At 39.8% G+C, this 16,507-nt stretch overlaps 2 protein-coding genes across 2 annotated transcripts in view; one reads left to right on the top strand and one right to left on the bottom strand.

Moving 5' to 3' along the window:
- Positions 1-16,507, top strand: part of LOC110972432 (zinc finger protein 391-like) — a 240,306-nt gene that overhangs the window by 60,857 nt on the left and 162,942 nt on the right. The window lies entirely within an intron of this gene.
- Positions 1-16,507, bottom strand: part of LOC110972433 (sucrase-isomaltase, intestinal-like) — a 63,117-nt gene that overhangs the window by 14,202 nt on the left and 32,408 nt on the right. The window contains 16 exon segments of the mRNA XM_051945875.1: positions 3,643-3,756; positions 4,385-4,419; positions 4,542-4,675; positions 5,041-5,179; positions 5,282-5,372; positions 5,485-5,601; positions 5,744-5,806; positions 5,941-6,057; positions 6,236-6,364; positions 8,468-8,593; positions 8,868-8,980; positions 9,559-9,655; positions 12,270-12,438; positions 13,486-13,640; positions 13,744-13,950; positions 14,050-14,196. Coding sequence (XP_051801835.1) covers positions 3,643-3,756; positions 4,385-4,419; positions 4,542-4,675; positions 5,041-5,179; positions 5,282-5,372; positions 5,485-5,601; positions 5,744-5,806; positions 5,941-6,057; positions 6,236-6,364; positions 8,468-8,593; positions 8,868-8,980; positions 9,559-9,655; positions 12,270-12,438; positions 13,486-13,640; positions 13,744-13,950; positions 14,050-14,196 — 1,953 coding nt within the window.

Raw genomic sequence — 16,507 nt, 5'->3', positions numbered from 1 at the left:
AGCACAGTAATTTCTGAGCTCTCTGTGGTTGTGTCTGACTCATCCACCGTCTTCAGAAAAATGTCACAACTCCAAATACTTGGAATTTCTACTCTCAGATGTAGAATTTAAATGGAATTAAATTCTGATATAAATATGGAAATATCCACTAATGACCTAACCATTAGGTCACATCAAACTAAAGAGTTACCAAAATATGTATGGTGTTTTACCAACAGTTCATGTCTTTGCTGGGATTTGTGACAGGTCTTCTGAACAATGCCGGATGGTAACTGATCCTGGATCAAACATTATTGCTGCTTTCCCCCTTTGGTGGTGTCTAAACTACAATGACAATGAAGCATTGGCTACTACTGCACTTAAGAAGCAAACAGGTCTGGTCAGACAGTTGACAAAAGCGATAATGTCTTAGGTTGTCAACAGCTAGGTCATCATGGGAATATTTCGGGAACTGAGGATGCATTGTGTTATATTTTGGATTTCCAAATGTATTTTTGTTATTCACTGACATACAGTACATCTCAGAGATAACTTAAGATATCAATATCATGCCCTCAAATGCATTTATTTTGTGCTGTTTCTTTTTGTCTCCAACCGCAAGGGAAACGTCTTTGCTTTCAACTTTTTTAATGGCTGTTTTTGCTGTTTTTCTCAGTTGTATAATTTTTCAAAAAATATATTTAAGTCTTAAGCTGTTACTTGGACAAAGCAGGTATTTTAAAGACATATGGAGCATTTTGAACAGTTTCTGGTGTTCTGCGGACTAAATGATTTATCAGTTAATCTGAATAATCTATTGATTAGCTGATAATTCAACTAACTACTAAACTGAGTTCTGCAGTCTGACCAGTTATGCATGGGATGTGAACTGGAATAAATTTGGGGTTTGGTGTACAGACCAGATAAAAAATTCCCAATGTGCTAATTAATCGTAATTACAATTGTACTTTTTAACGTTCAGTCACACAAATCTTGGATGACTTGATAGTTATACCACTGTCTGTTAGGCCCTCCAGGTACACTTTATCTGTATCAAACCAGATGAGGGATTGATGAAGAGATACGACAAGAGTAAGAAGGAGGCAGAGAATCCATCTTATGATTTATGTAATATATGGTCCATTTATAGTGGCAAAAAGCCTTGTGATACACACTGATTGTAGACAGATTTTTACGTACGCACATATTTACACACGCAGGTTCCAGAAAAAAAAAGTTATTTGATTGTGTCAGCCTTTCTCATTTTTTGTATCCTCTACTTCTCTTCATTTATCTGTCTGGAATCGTCTCCCTCACCCCATCTAATAAACCTTTGAGCTTTGGTTTTGCATTGCAGAGCTTGCATCAATAAAAGAAAATATATTTCAATGAACAATAATACGTCCCTTTGGGTGAATAACAACATATGTGACTCCAATATGACTGCACTTCTAAAACCAGGCTCGATGTGGCTATATCCTGTTTAATTAATTTGCTCTGATATGACTGTGGACACTGCAGTATATTGCTTGGAAATTATCTCGAGGTCAACACCGAAAGTTGTCTGAGGGCAAAGAGACACTCGGTGTGACAGAGCTCTATGACTCTGCAAAAACTCTCCTCTTTTTTTCTCTCTCCACTGTCTCTGACCTTGTGTCACCTCCAGTCTGGTTTGTGGTGTTAATATTTTGTTGTCAAATGCCTTATTAAGCAGACTGGAGGTTGCAGTCACTAACTGTCGGATGATTAGGGATTTTGTATGACTGACTGGTAAAAAAAATACAGTTTTTACAGTACAGACTACATAAATAGATGACCTTGGTTTTCTTTGCTCCCATCTCTCAGTGGTGGTTTGTGTATTTTGTTATCTTCTCACCGGCCCCCATCCTGCCACACATTACTTTTCTATCTTGATTGTTTCAGAATCAGTAAATTGTTTATTCAGCCTTGTCCTGTCTCTCACATCCTTATTACTACCTTGTATCACCACTATTTAACTTGCTAAATTGCCATCTTGTTTGATTTCCCACCAGTTTTACCCCTCATATTATTTTTCTTTTTGTTTTTCGGTCTCACAGCCTATAGGAACTTCTCTTCATGTCCCGATTCCTTTATCTATGTTTGCTTGTCAGTATTTTGTTGCTCAATGATTCTGTTCATATTTGGTATAATTACCTGCACTATTTTCTCAACGGCTCTCTCTCTTTCCCTCTTACTTTTCGTCTTTCTGACTTTACCTCTTCCTCTCAAACTGTCTCCTGCCGTGTGTGTACTTTTTCTGTCAGTTTTACCCATGTTTAAACACCCATTTGCCAGCCATTATTAAATGATTGGAATCATGGAGCGTGTGTGTGTGTGAAGTTAGCTGGTGTGCAGTGGTGCCCAGATCACCTTGAGAATTCAATTATATCCCCACTCCATGTTGATAAAAAGCACATGCACCGACACGCGCACAAACACACCTACATACGCACACACACACACACACACACACACAAGTGTGTCCTGTCTAGTACTGCAGACTCCAGTGCAGAGAAATTTCGCCTCGTGGGATCGAGCGTTATTGGATTTCTCAGATGTGTTCCAATGCTCTTAAAGGTCACCACTAGACAGAATGCCACCGACATTACACCACCAAACAGGTCTATCTTTTTGTGTGCTTGTGTGGGTGTGTATGTATGCCAGACACAGATTAAGAGAGAGGTGGGAAAGGAAACAAAGAAACTGATTTTACGTTGTTTTTTTTTTGTGCAAACAATAGAAGTTGGTAGGAGGGGAACAAAAGTTTTACAACTTGAACATCATATTTTCTGAGCACATGCTTGCTGAAGTAAATTTGAGATGCAGTGAGCACGAGAACTCTGTCTGTGTCATTTCAGGCCATGGGACTCAGCTCTTATACCTTTTGAAAGCAATAAGCTCCTTTTGCGGAGTTGTAGCCTCAGTAGTTGATGTCTAAATGAGCAAAACATGTTCACTGGATGTACTTGAGCTGAAGGACAATAATTAAAACACTGCAACACACTTTTTTCAGATGTACTGGATTAAAATCACTTTTGTGAAGTGATAGGCTACCTTACTTTTGAGGTTATACTGTCTCAGCTGTCATAAATCCTGTGGACTGATGCCATGTTGGTTAGTAACTGAAGTTACTAAGTTTAGTGACTGGTCTAATGGGACTATCCTGTGGTTTGAGGAATTTAAATATTATATTGGTCCAAGTAATGCCATTTTATGAAACATTCTGGCACCAAAAATGTGAAATTGCTGCTGTTTGTTGACCCACAGTGCAAAAATACATTTTCACAATAAAAATTGGAAAACTGTAGAATGACATTTTTTTCTGACAATTTTTCTATTGTCTTGCATTCATGTCAGGTAACTTGACATTTTCTTTCTTTTGAGCATAAAGCAGGCAACAAAGTCCAAATTAGGAAGACCACAAACACAATACTTTCAACTTCAAACTGGAGTGCTGTGCTGGATTATTGTTTCTTTGTATTGTTTTCATCTGCTATTGTTGCTGTTTTATGTTGTTTTCAGCTGCTAATTTCCGCCTTTTTTAGTTGTAGCTTCCTTTTGTTTACGCAAACTAAACTACTTGGTTAAGTTTAGGCACCAGAAATAACAGAGCTTGGAAAAAATCATGGTTACTCCCATTACCAAGTTGTTTCCATTGTGGTTGCGTGAGTATGGATAGAAGGCACCGAGCTGCATCCAGCGAAGACACATTTCATAATTAGATGGATTGAAGTACCCACAGATGTCTGCCCCGGTCTGAAAAAGAGCCATTGACAAAGAGAATAAGTATGTATGTGTGTGAATAGACAGAGATGTACAGAAAGAGGAATCAGGGACATCAGGGAGCAACTATAGCAGCTCGGGTCACTTTACTTGTGCTGCAAGCATCATGTTACTGAGGTGTCCTTGTGCATGTTGTTTTTGACCCTGTGGCTAGGCTAGGGGCATGCAATTGACCTTCTATATAAGGATCAATAAGGTGTCAGATTTTAATTATTATTAGACTCACAAAGAAGATGAGAAATGGCAGAAGGACGATATGTGCAGGAGAGTAAGAAACAGAAATAATCACAAAGACAAAGGGGCAAACAAGTAAAGACAATATCCCTGTTTCATTTCCAGGAGAGCAATGTAGAAATCTAACTGTCATTTGGAACTACACAATTAGTAACACATTTTATATGTCATCACGCACTCGCACAAGGCCTCTCAGTTGGGGTGAGGCTTGTAATGACAGGCTTCATATTGTATTTCAAGATGTCCTTTGATCAGAGGGTCAAGCAAACAAAATAACATCACTCAAGCCGATGTGATCTATTTAGAGAGGACAAGGTCACATCAATAAGATTATGTCATGTCAAAACAAGGATGAGATGGTACTTACGTAAGAGATACCAAACAGACTGAACTCCAGCATACCTGTAGCACAAAAAAGAAAATGAGAAGTCAAAGATTCATTTCTCTTTTCTCTGTTGAACAGATTACAAACATGTGGGATATTTCATGCGGACAGAGTATAATAACGATGAATCAACATGTACCAATAATGGATTTGAATAGTTGGTCCCAGCTGCTGTTGTTGTCTCCCAGCCAATGTCCAACCCATTTTCCACTGGAGGGGTAAGTGGACCTGCTCACCACTATGCCTCTTTTACCCGTCACCTCCAACAGGGTGCTGCACAGAAAAGGCACTCAGACATTACACATAGAAGTAACATACATTTACATAACACAACAGCTAGCATAACATGTTTTCTTCGTTCATTCATTGCTGTTATTATAAGATCCCATCAGAAATCATTCCGACAAAATAAAGAACTTTCCTAAACTAAAGCAAATGAGCTCAATGCCAAGCATCCGCATATATATATATATATGCATGTAAAATACTGCAATAACAAAAAGTATCTGCCCTCATATCACCTTTTACACCCAAAAGCACAACCGCACAAAAGTCAGCATAACTGCACAATAGCTCACATATGAAGAAACAAAGACACACACAGACAGACACACACACGTATAAGAATATTCACTTACTCATATGTGGGCTTGGCGTGGGACCAGCCGTAAAGGTTGTGGACGTCGTAGTGTTTGACTCTCCTTCCATCACTGAGTATCTGCTCGCTGTTCATGCACAGAGTCTTGTGGTTTAGGCCCATATGTGAAGACTCCAGGGCTTCAGGGTGCACAAACACACCGTTAAATGCATACCAATATTAGAGATGAATGATCTACTAATAACACAAGGAGACAAACAAAAACTGTGTGTGTGTCTTACGTGGCATGTATGGAGGATTCTCTAGAAGTGGATTACCAAGACAATTCCCTCCAACTGTGCCATGGACAAAACTGGCGGGCTCATTCATGTCCTTCAGATCAAGACAGAGTGAAGGTGATGAAAGTGAAAAAAAAATCAGGTAGAATGAGAGGGGAATGCAAATTATGTCAGTTTATTAGAATTTTCTGCTTCAGGACACTCACAATCCAAAGGCCATCAAACTTGACGGTTTTCTCATAGTAATCCTTGATTTCTTGATGCCACCATGCTGCTGTTTCACTGCGGAAGAAGTCTGGGAATGCAGCGTAAGACCTGTAGAGCTAGAGATGGGACATTCAAATGATCAGGAAATAAAATGCTAAAAACTTGAAGATTTTTGTATATCTGCATTTGTAATGTTTAAACAAATGTTCCAGAACGTTGAGCTGCATGTTAGCGAGGTTAAAGTAGAAATTATTCTACCTCTACTGCGGTATCCCAGTCTGGTGAGTCATCTACTGTGACATTGGGATAATCAGGCCAGACCTGTAGAAAAAGGTTACAAAACACATAGCACAAACCATGTAAAAACCATGATGTTCTTTCTTGGTTTCATCGTCTCCTCATTAATACATGCTTGGGTGTTGGTTGACTATGTTTGTCCATCCATTCCCTCTTACCTTGCCCCATACGATTTCATCACTGAGTTCTTTGGGCCATTTGATGAAGATATCTGCTGCTATTCCTCTCTCAAAGGCAGGGTAGTAATTTGTCTCATTGCCTGAGATGGCAGGATCCTGAAATTAAATGCACACATCTTCTGTAAACTGTAGTGAAGACTGGCTAGTGATTTTCAGTAATTTGATTTTTTTTCCCTTTCTTACAGATATATGCTTTATACATCTAACTACCCAACTACAGCAGTGTATATGCTCATGTGACACTAATCAGTAATTTACAAAATAATGGCAGTACCAGAATGGGGATGAATCTCATGCCCTCTGCTCTCATTTTGTCAACCAGGGCAGGCAGTCCTTGAAAATTATGGTCCAGAACAAAGTCCAGCTGACGCTCCATGTGGTCGATATCTGCATATTGCACATCCTGCAGCAGATACCATTTAAAGCTCAGATCAATTGATGTTAAACATATTTTGAACAGTCTACTTCATATTCACTTCCTAGAGGTTTGCAGAGCCAGGGGACATTATCAAAATAAATGAATAAATGGAGGATAATTGTTGCTAGGTCTTATTCATTCCAATGAGAGCATCGTTTAGCCTGTTGTGCTTGTCTAGTATGTCGGTGTAAATATATTGCAAAGCTAGATGATGTACAGCCTTTTTAAGTATCTGTAGTTTTTGTTATCTTTCATTCCAGTTAATGGTACAGGGGACTGTTTTGACTGGTGTCAGCTCCTTGCAGGTTAGGGCTTTGTGAATGCACATTCTGGGGATCACTTGATTATCGATGGAAAGGCCTTTGCTCTGTTCTGCATGATGAAAAGGATGGGATTCAGGTCATGTCCTCACTGGGCATCTTTCTTATGTTAGACATAAATGTTCCTACGTATCAGCATTACTTTCTATTTTGTTACAAACTTAGTCGTTTACACTCTTAATACAAAATGTTATCCAGGATTCCATTGTGAGAAAGTGCCTGGTACAAACCAGAAAGATTGTACCGACAGTGGACTGGATTTCAAATGAGACTATAGGTCACATCTGATTAGGTTAAACTAGATGTACTCCAATGTAATCCACAAAGGCAATGTCAATATTTTGCCTCATTGCAGTGGCAAATTTTATCTAGTTCAGTTATTGTGCACATACAAGAATTACATTATAAAATATGGATAGATAGTGTTTTGGATATAGCTTAGTCTATTTCACTGAGTGCACCTCTCTGTACTGTGCAACCTGTGGTGGACAAGTAGAAGCTTCAGATTACATTTGTTCAGATCAGGACAATGAAATGATTCCTTGTGCTGAGACACTTATTGAATGAAATTGAAGTCTTAGGAAATGCAGCCAAACACACTGGAATGTAATTGGACTGGATGCTTTTTTGGCAGTATTAGTATTGTGTCCTGTAATATTCTGTTACTGTAAAAATTCTGTTGGATACCTCCTTCTGTCTCTCCCTCTCTCTTGCTTTCTCTATCCCACTATCTAGCTATATTTATATAATACACAAATATATATGGTGTGGTACAAAAGTCTAAGAACACATTGAAAATCCATCATATATTCATGTAAAACTGAAAAATATGAAATAACTTGAAAGAATGACAAGCAATGCTTTCTACAGTTGAATGGCAAATGTTTGGCAATGGCAATAATAACTCCTTCCCTCAAAAGGTTGGATTTTCATGAGTTGTATCCCTTCCTCTTAATATTCAGATGTCAATCAAAGGAAACAGTATGTCAAATTGCAGCCATCGTTCACCTGTTCTAAATATTGCCATGCCCCATGTTTCCAAAATGTTTAAGTACATTGTGATAGTGGGAAACAACATCAGAGCTAAGTGAGGTCAAACTGAAGATCAACACACCAAGCTTTTTTTCACTGGGAAATAAAAGAGCAAGTTTATCACAGATATTGAATTTGCTAAATAAAGAATGCAAGACTCCTATTAGCAAAAGTCCTGTCAAAAGCAGGCTGTCAGCCAGTGATCTCAGAGGATGCAAAGTGGTCTCTATACTCTCTCAGGAGAAGAAGCAAGGCCAGATGGTTGTGATGGGCTAAGACATACAAGCAGTTCATAGTAGACTTGCTGGAAAAAAATCCTTTTACCGATGAATCATTGTTTGAGAATATTGACACAAACAGAATGGTGTATGCAAGGAGAAAAACAGGGGAGAGAAAAACACTGTACTGTATCAATCCTTTGGTGAAATGTGGTGGTGTCAATATTTAAGTCTGGGGTGGTTTTCCGATGCTTGAGTTGAACCCCTATCCCAAATCAACTTCATATTTCAGCCACTGAAAGAGCACCAAAAACTACTCAAAACTTCACAAGATTTATTTGAAGTCCAAGGAATGCTGATTATTACAGGCTTTTCTCCACATCAACTGACCTCAACCCCACTGGACGTTTCTCCGACAAGATTATTTTCTGTCACAGAACTGGAATCAATACTGTTGCATGGTCCAGTACTCATCTTAAATTCAGACATATCAGAGAAGCATTTGTCCGCGAACTTACGTAGGGTATGCCAGCTGCCCTCATGTCGTTGTATAGATTTTCAATTTCCAAGTCATTGGCATAACCATAGCGGCAGAGCTGGAACCCGAGGGACCAATAGGCAGGTAGAACAGGTCGTCCAATCAGCTGTTAAGAAGAAAACAAACAAGGAAGTCAGACCAGTTCAGTACAGGAAAAAGTTGTTTTGCAGGAAAACGGGACAGCGTCCACAAAGTATTTGTTTGATTGTTTCTGTGTGTGTATGAGTGTTTAGATTGGCTAAATGAGAGAGCGCGGTGAAGCGAGGAACTCCCAGCTGCTGCAGTCCATCAACAGCGGCCCAGGGCCAGACACAAAACACACACAGGCATGCATGCACATACACACACACAGACAAAACACAAAGTCCAAGAAGACTCACTGCAGTGTACTCCTGCACCACCATCTCAGGCGTAGGTCCAAGGACCATGTAGAAATCCAGGATGCCTCCCAAAGTTCGGTAGGTTATAGATGGAGTGGGCTGGAAAGTCACATCTGGACACGAAGCAAATAAAGCATTAATGTTCCTTAAAGATTTATACAAAGTGGCATGTAAGGTCATGTGTGTGTGGGCTCACTGCATTTTAGCATCTAAAGCAAGTGGTGCAGGAAGCAAGAAAAATAATTACAAACAACTAAAACATTTTATTCTACATAAGTACAATGTTTAACTAGCACAGTGTATGTAAGACACAGTACAGTCCTGCTCATGAAATGACACTTTCTGAAGATACTACTTTTAAAATTGCCTGGAATCCATAAAAAGCTAGGTATTCTTTCAGTTTTCCAGACATACAGATATATGCAAAGTGACATTCAATATGCTAATATATAAAAATGAGGATGAATGAAGATGTTGGCTTTATATAAGACTCTCTGCTAAAGGTCATGTGCTCAAAACATGGAAAATCACTCATTAATTCGTAAATGCCAACATCATATACAGCTGAGTGTGATCATGTGTACATGTAAGGCTGCTTGGCTGCACTTGCATTTGTTTCCTATAATATGTGTGCATGGGCAAAAATCTGTGCAACGTTGTGCATGGGTGCTTAAGTGTACATGTCTCTCACCCATGGCATTGCTGTTGAGCAGCAGCACACCATGAGCATCAGCGGTGTTCTCAACACCCATGTAGAAGGGATGAACGCCATAGGAATTCAGCTTGTACTGTAATAAAAAGACACAGAGTTGGTTAATTCTAATGGTAGATTGCGTACCACTTTGTTTCATCATGTACTCTTCTCACCTGACAGTACATTTGTTATCGTATTTATGAGTATGACTACAACACTACAATGATTTTGCCTCCAGTGCTGCTGGGATTCACAAACAATAAAGACAAAAAATATTCCAACAGCTATCTGCTATTCAACCAAGTGGGTAGATGGTGAACTAAGAGATTATTTGGACATTTGAGTTGCTGCGTGGGACTTTGTAAAAACCAAAAATGTCTGAAGTGCAACACAGATATCAAATAATTTGAATGATTAGACATTCAACAAAATAGTTTGCCTTTGAGTTCATTGACACATGTACATATAGTAGTGTGCGTTAGCAATTATGTATATGGAACAACAAATTGGTCGTATGGGAATAAGTGTGGACTTTATGAGTGTTCCTCTCTTAACCACTGAGAGGGTCTCACTCTTGTCAGTGTTAAGATAAAGATGGAACCCGACAGAGGAACAAATAGGAAGGTGGAGGGGGACAGGACAACCTGCCACTTTCAGATGTCACCATTCTGCAAAAAAGACTCATGAGCATGTCACACTATCAGGTTCCTGCACTTCTAGTACATAAGAAGCTGTTAAACACTAATATGATGGTTCTGAGGGTTGGCCTGGTCTCTGTCACATTTGTTCAGATGTGTGCTCTCCTTGCTAAATGGGTGTCCTTGTGGCCATGCTGTATGGTGTGATGGCCTCAACTCACCAGGGAGAAAATTCATCTGCTTGTCCACTAAGAGCGAGTGGCAGCCAATGTCGGTGTACTCTTGGTTTTATGCACGTAACAAACATGTATGGATACAGACTTTCATTCTGGAAAGAATTTGGATTTGGCAATTCAGGAAGTCAGGCTATGGCATCCTATTTAAAGCAATAGTTGTCTAATTTAAAACTATATAACATGCTGTATTATATGATGAATGTTTAAATACAAAGTCCATATCATCACGTCACGTCTGTGTTCTTTTTCTCAATTTCTCACTTTTTCTTTTCCTTCTAGTTCCCGTCCCTGCCTTTGCTCTCTGAGGGAGCCCGTAACATTCTTCTGAACCCTGTGGAGCTGTCTTGACAGCTCAGCAATTACGCCTGATAATGCTGATACAGGTGGAAACCTCATCCTGTCTGGCCTTGACGCTGTTAGGGAAAACATGATGACACTCTATAACCACCGCTCATATCAAAAGAGCCACATCAAAGTGACACGAACGAGAGAAAGGCAAGTTTACACACTGTGCAGGAAGGTTGTTTACAAGTCACCTCCACAGTTTCTGGAGGGTGTGATGTTAAAGACATTTTATGCAGGGTGCTCTTTGACATGTCCCTTAACAGGCACAAAAATCGGTTTTGATGTAACAAGCTGGTGATAAAAAAATCTCTGAAAATTGTGGACAATACTTTGACTTAGTGTCACATTGTCCAACTGCATGACACTGTGCACGAGTCAACTATGCAACAGAAGCAGAAGTGAGGAATAAATAATCTAGTCAGCATGAGTGCTGTAAAAATTTTGTGGCCATATACAGTTGCAAGGAAAAGTAAGGGAACCCCTTAAAATTACTTGGATTTCTGCAAAAATTGGTCATAAAATGTATTCTGATCTTCATCTAAGTCACAACAATAGAACGACACAGTGTGCTTAAACTAATACTGCACAAAATATCTGTTTTTATTGAACACAACATGCAAACATTCACAGTGCAGGGTGGAAAAAAATATTTGAACCTTTAGATTTAATAACTGGTTGACCCTCCTTTGGCAGCAATAACCTCAACCAAACGTTTCCTGTAGCTGCAGATCAGACCTGCACAATGGTCAGGAGGAACTGTGAACCATTCCTCTGAACATAAGTGTTTCAGTTCAGCATTATTCTTGGGATGTCTGACGTGAATCGCTCTTTTGAGGTCATGCCACAGCATCTCAATCGGGTTGAGGTCAGAACTCTGACTGGGCCACTCCACAAGGCATATTTTCTTCAGTTGAAGCCATTCTGTTGTTGATTTACTTCTATGCTTTGGGTTATTGTCCTGTTGCATCACCCATCCTTTGCTGAGTTTCAGTTGCAACCCTTTCTAGCTTCATGCAAGTCAACAATTCTTGATCATAGGTCTTCTAAGACCTCTTTTGTGCAAGGCATGGTTCACATCAGGCAATGCTTCTTGAGAACAGGAAGCTCAAATCTGGTGTGTGTTTTATAAGGCAGGTAGCTGGAACCAACACCTCCAATCTCATCAGATTGATTGGACTCCAGGTTGGCTGACTCCTGCCTCCAATTAGCTCTTGGAGAGGTCATTAGCCTTGGGGTTCACATACTTTTTTCCAGCCTGCACTGTGAATGTTTACATGTTGTGTTCAATAAAAACATGAAAACATATCATTTTTTGTGCAGTATTAGTTTAAGCTGACTGTGTTTGTCTATTGTTGTGACTTAGATTAAGATCACAACACATTTTATGACCAATTTATGCAGAAATCCATGTAATTACAAAAGGTTTGCATATTTTTTCTTGCAACTGTATGTGCAGATGTATGATGTTGTGCTTTAGTGTGAGACTTACACCAGGGGGTTGGTCCTTGGAAAACATGCCGTAGGTCTTATAGTCGAGATCGTGTCTGTAGGATATATGCTCCGTCTCCCCAAAGCCGTAGACATACCTAGATGGCAGTCGAGTCGACACTTGGATGAACATGTTGGAGAAGATAAAACCTGGCAGACTGGAGTCCCAACTGAGATAAGTGACAGAGGATTAAATAGGCAAGAGAGAAAGAGAGAGAAAGAGAAGGAATTATTCGTATACGTCAAACTGAGTTATCTACAATATTTTTGACACAAATAAGCATAATGACCCATAGGAACTGCAGGCATCTCTTCAACATACTTCATAAATTTTAATTAGTAAAATTTCAGCTGACACTTCTAAAACGCAGGGAAGGCTTAACTACAAAACAATGTCACCCTCTTGCTTTGAGATGTGCTTTGAAGAGACTCCAGCACTCTCCTGCTTCATATGACATCATCATGACTGCTGAACAAGAGGAAACTACTTCGGGCACTCGTACACAGGGCAGTTTTCCTGATCATATCTGGCTGGATCAGAGGAGTTGACTCAGCATTGTTACTTTAATCTCGCAGGGGGAAAAAAAGAGTTTCTTGCCTTAAAAAGACAAACAGAATTTTCTGCACCGTGTTGGACTTTATTGCTTGTTAATAGCAGCATCTATATTACCCAAAATGGCCTGGTGAATTATCACCCAGAAGGGCCCAGTTTAAGACCACTTGTGAAAACAATATATAGCTTGGAATGCATATTCATTTACCTTTAAGATTGGGGGAGTATACATGGTTTATTTATTTATTAGAGTTGAAAGATTAAAATCCTGTTTTTTCAATAGCTGACCCAGATAGGCAGCAATAACAAGACATTAAATGCAAATATAAATAAATAAATATATAATATTGGTAATGCAATGATGGAGCAGAGATTACAGCTAACAGGTGCTGCTGAATATTATTGATATACACAGTAGATGACATAAGCACTGGCACTGGTAAAATGAGGAATTTTTGTAAGCTTTTTTGGTTTAACTCACAGTCACAAAAGTTTCAGTCTTTATTTGCAGGTACTGTAGTGGATGCTAGTTTGTCTAAGAAAGACATACGCAATACCTTCCCCAAACAGTGTTTAATCGAAAACACATGAAGCTGATATCCTAAAAAATAAATAAATAAATATTTCAACGCACTAAAATCACTTGTACAACAGCAATACTCACATGACGGCGTTTGTGCTTTTCCTTATGACCTGGATGCCAAACGGGTTATTGGTATATTTGACCTCGTAAAGCCTCTTGGCCGCATCAGTCTCAGGAGTAGAAGGAACTGAAAGTGGCACTGGTACTTCATAACGATCTGTGGCCGGGTCCCAGATCTGGATTTGGAGGGATTGTTAGTGTCTTAGTGCATGTGTGTGAAAAGCAACACAGGGAGAATGATTGCACCACTACTGGCACAAAATTGCAATAAACACACACCTTGAACTGCAGCATGTCACTGGTGTGATAATAAATAGCGACACGGAGTTTGTCCATGTCTGGCGAGTCTGGACGACCACTGCTCCTGTACTTCACATTCCGAGTGATGTCAAGCGTCATTCCTGAAACTGTTTCCGAGACTGTTGAAACAGTGTATCCGTAGTCATCAGGATAGTAGCAAGCTGGAACGTTGGGTACTGCACTTAGCTGAGTAGGGAAAGAGAGTGGGATAGAGACATGTTTAAAATATGGAAATAATGTATGCATTTGTGCATGTGAACATGATCATAGTGAGCCTCTCTTCACCTGCCAGATGCAACCTCTGGCCGTGCACTTAGCTTCATCTGCATTTTTCTCTGGATGGCAGTCAATACGTTGGTATTCCTTTGCCAATTGCCACTCTATCAGGTAGGTGTCTCCAAAGATCAGGGAGAGGTTACGCAGGAACAGCACCTGTTTATGTGATGAAATGCAAGGCAGGAAAACCATTGAAAGAGTGCTGTGAAGCCAGTCTGAGAACATTCCTCCAAAGCTATCTCGAAGTAAACTATCGGCTCATGCAAGTACGCACAGATATGCTTCCTTAACCCTTGTGTGGTGTTCATATTTTTGTTACACAGCCAGTGTTCGCGGGTCTGGTGGACCCGGTGCATTTTGGGGTTTTCAATTCAACACAATCAAATAATTTTATGGTAAAATACTCAACAGATGTTTTCCTCAGTTCAATTACAAGCAATATAAACAACATAAATGGTAAATATTTGCTCTTTACCTTTGTTAGATCACTTTTATGAATAAAAGTGCTACTCGTTTTTTGTTAGTTTTTTAATAAAAAGTACTTAAAAAAAGAAAATCAATTATAATCAAGGTAAGATTGGAAACAATAAACAAATTTACAGATGAAGCTAGGTTTTTCATAACTACTGACTTTTATTTATTTGAATTTCATTAGAAATTTAGCCCATTCCGATCAGTTTAAACATCAGAGGCTGAACACATGCAGTAAACATGTCTGTCTGGACAACACATCAGCCTCATTGAATACATTGTTTTTTCACACCTATACAACACATGAGGGGCAGAGTTTTACTGTGTGTGTGTTGCATATGTATTTCTGGCACTTGATGCATGTATATTGTGTTTTTCTGTCCATCTTGGGTCCACACACTTCACAGCGCTTCTTTTTGCTGTTGCTGGCTGCAACCTTTGAAAAGATCAGGAATTTTACTAACTCTCTCTCTCTCACAAGACATGAATGTCAGACCAAACTGCAATAGCATCACACCCTTCAGACTCTGCAGGTGGTGGTTCTGTAGGTTGGGTGGATGGAGCACCAGCATTCTCGTCCTGAATCCTCCTCATGATTGCTGCAGAGGCTGGGGTTCTTGGAACATGTTGTCTTCTTTGTATTTGAGGCCTCACCAGTGCCTTTCCCAGTTCCTCAAGAAAGAGTCGCCTCCTCCGGAGCTTCCCTCTGCTCCACTCTGGGTTCAGTGCCATCCAGATGACAAAGGCATTGTATGCTGATATGTCTAACATGTAAAAGAATATCACCAGTGGCCAGCGTAGGGTTCTCCTTTTGCAGCTGTAATCAGTCACCAGCTTATCCATGTTGTCCACACCTCCTTTTGAGGCATTGTAATCCACGATGATCTCTGGTTTTTGATGCTCCTGGAGAGCAGGTGTTGGTGCTTGAATTTTGCAGCAATGCTGCAAAGCTGTGCAGGAGTTGCAGGGCAGAAATACCCCCCCCCCCACACACACACACACACACACACACCTACACACCCACACACCAGGCCCAGACAGGAGGAGGACAGAGAGCAGATGCACAAGACCTAAAACTTCCACTTTTATTGGCCCCGGGTCCAGTGGACCCGAACACCCTGTATGTAACATAAATGCGTAGGGGGGGTGTACGGTGTGTTGTCATTGAAAATGTGTTGTGATATATGTTCTTCACAGAAAATGAGCCAAGGCCAGTGAATCTGAGTTTGAAATAAAAATTTATCGTATTATTTTTCTTTGATATAAAAATGAAAACGGGTCCCACAGACCCGAACACCATACAAGAGTTAAGGCAGAATGTGGACTTAACATTGCATGTGATATCATTTAAGAGGCAGCTGTTCATTTAATGCACCATTCTCACAACAAATCTTGGGGAGGTCCTTTCACTTTAGTTACTACAGTCACTATATGATGTATCCTTAGCAAGTGAGTAGACGTATGTGATCTTATTTTGCCATTTCTCTGTGGATCCTTTGATTTCACTGGTTCGATTGTGTAACATACAATCATGCAGGACACACCCGCACGGGAATTTATATTGAGAACGAAGAAAAAAGCAAAGAGAGAGGGCAGAAGAGTGAATGAGGAAATTAAAGAGAGAGAGGGAGAGAGAAGATGAGGAAATGTGAGAAATAAGGATGAAGAAGAAAAACCGAATAAGAAAATCAAAAAGCGTGCATTGACTGCCAGAGGGGTCCTTTATGCATACAGTTTGAGAAATGCAGAAGACAGTAAGGATTTATAGTGAGCAAGAAATGGTTAAGATGCAATCAAGTCAAAAATGAAATAAAATACAGGCAGCCTGTGTGACTCATGCATTGTAAAGTGCAGTTCTATTTGAGCGTATATGGAACTAATGATGTTCAGCAGCTGTGAGCTATATTCAAGGCCCAGACTAGGCATACAAAGACTGATGGACATGACAAGCCAGAGTTTAGGTTTAACAGCACATTTACCCCTCACCCCCAGGATA

Source organism: Acanthochromis polyacanthus, chromosome 3 (genome assembly GCF_021347895.1).
Source record: "Acanthochromis polyacanthus isolate Apoly-LR-REF ecotype Palm Island chromosome 3, KAUST_Apoly_ChrSc, whole genome shotgun sequence".
NCBI classification, from domain to species: domain Eukaryota; kingdom Metazoa; phylum Chordata; class Actinopteri; family Pomacentridae; genus Acanthochromis; species Acanthochromis polyacanthus.
Note: the sequence above shows the minus strand (reverse complement) of the source record. Positions and strands in the feature narration are given on the sequence as shown.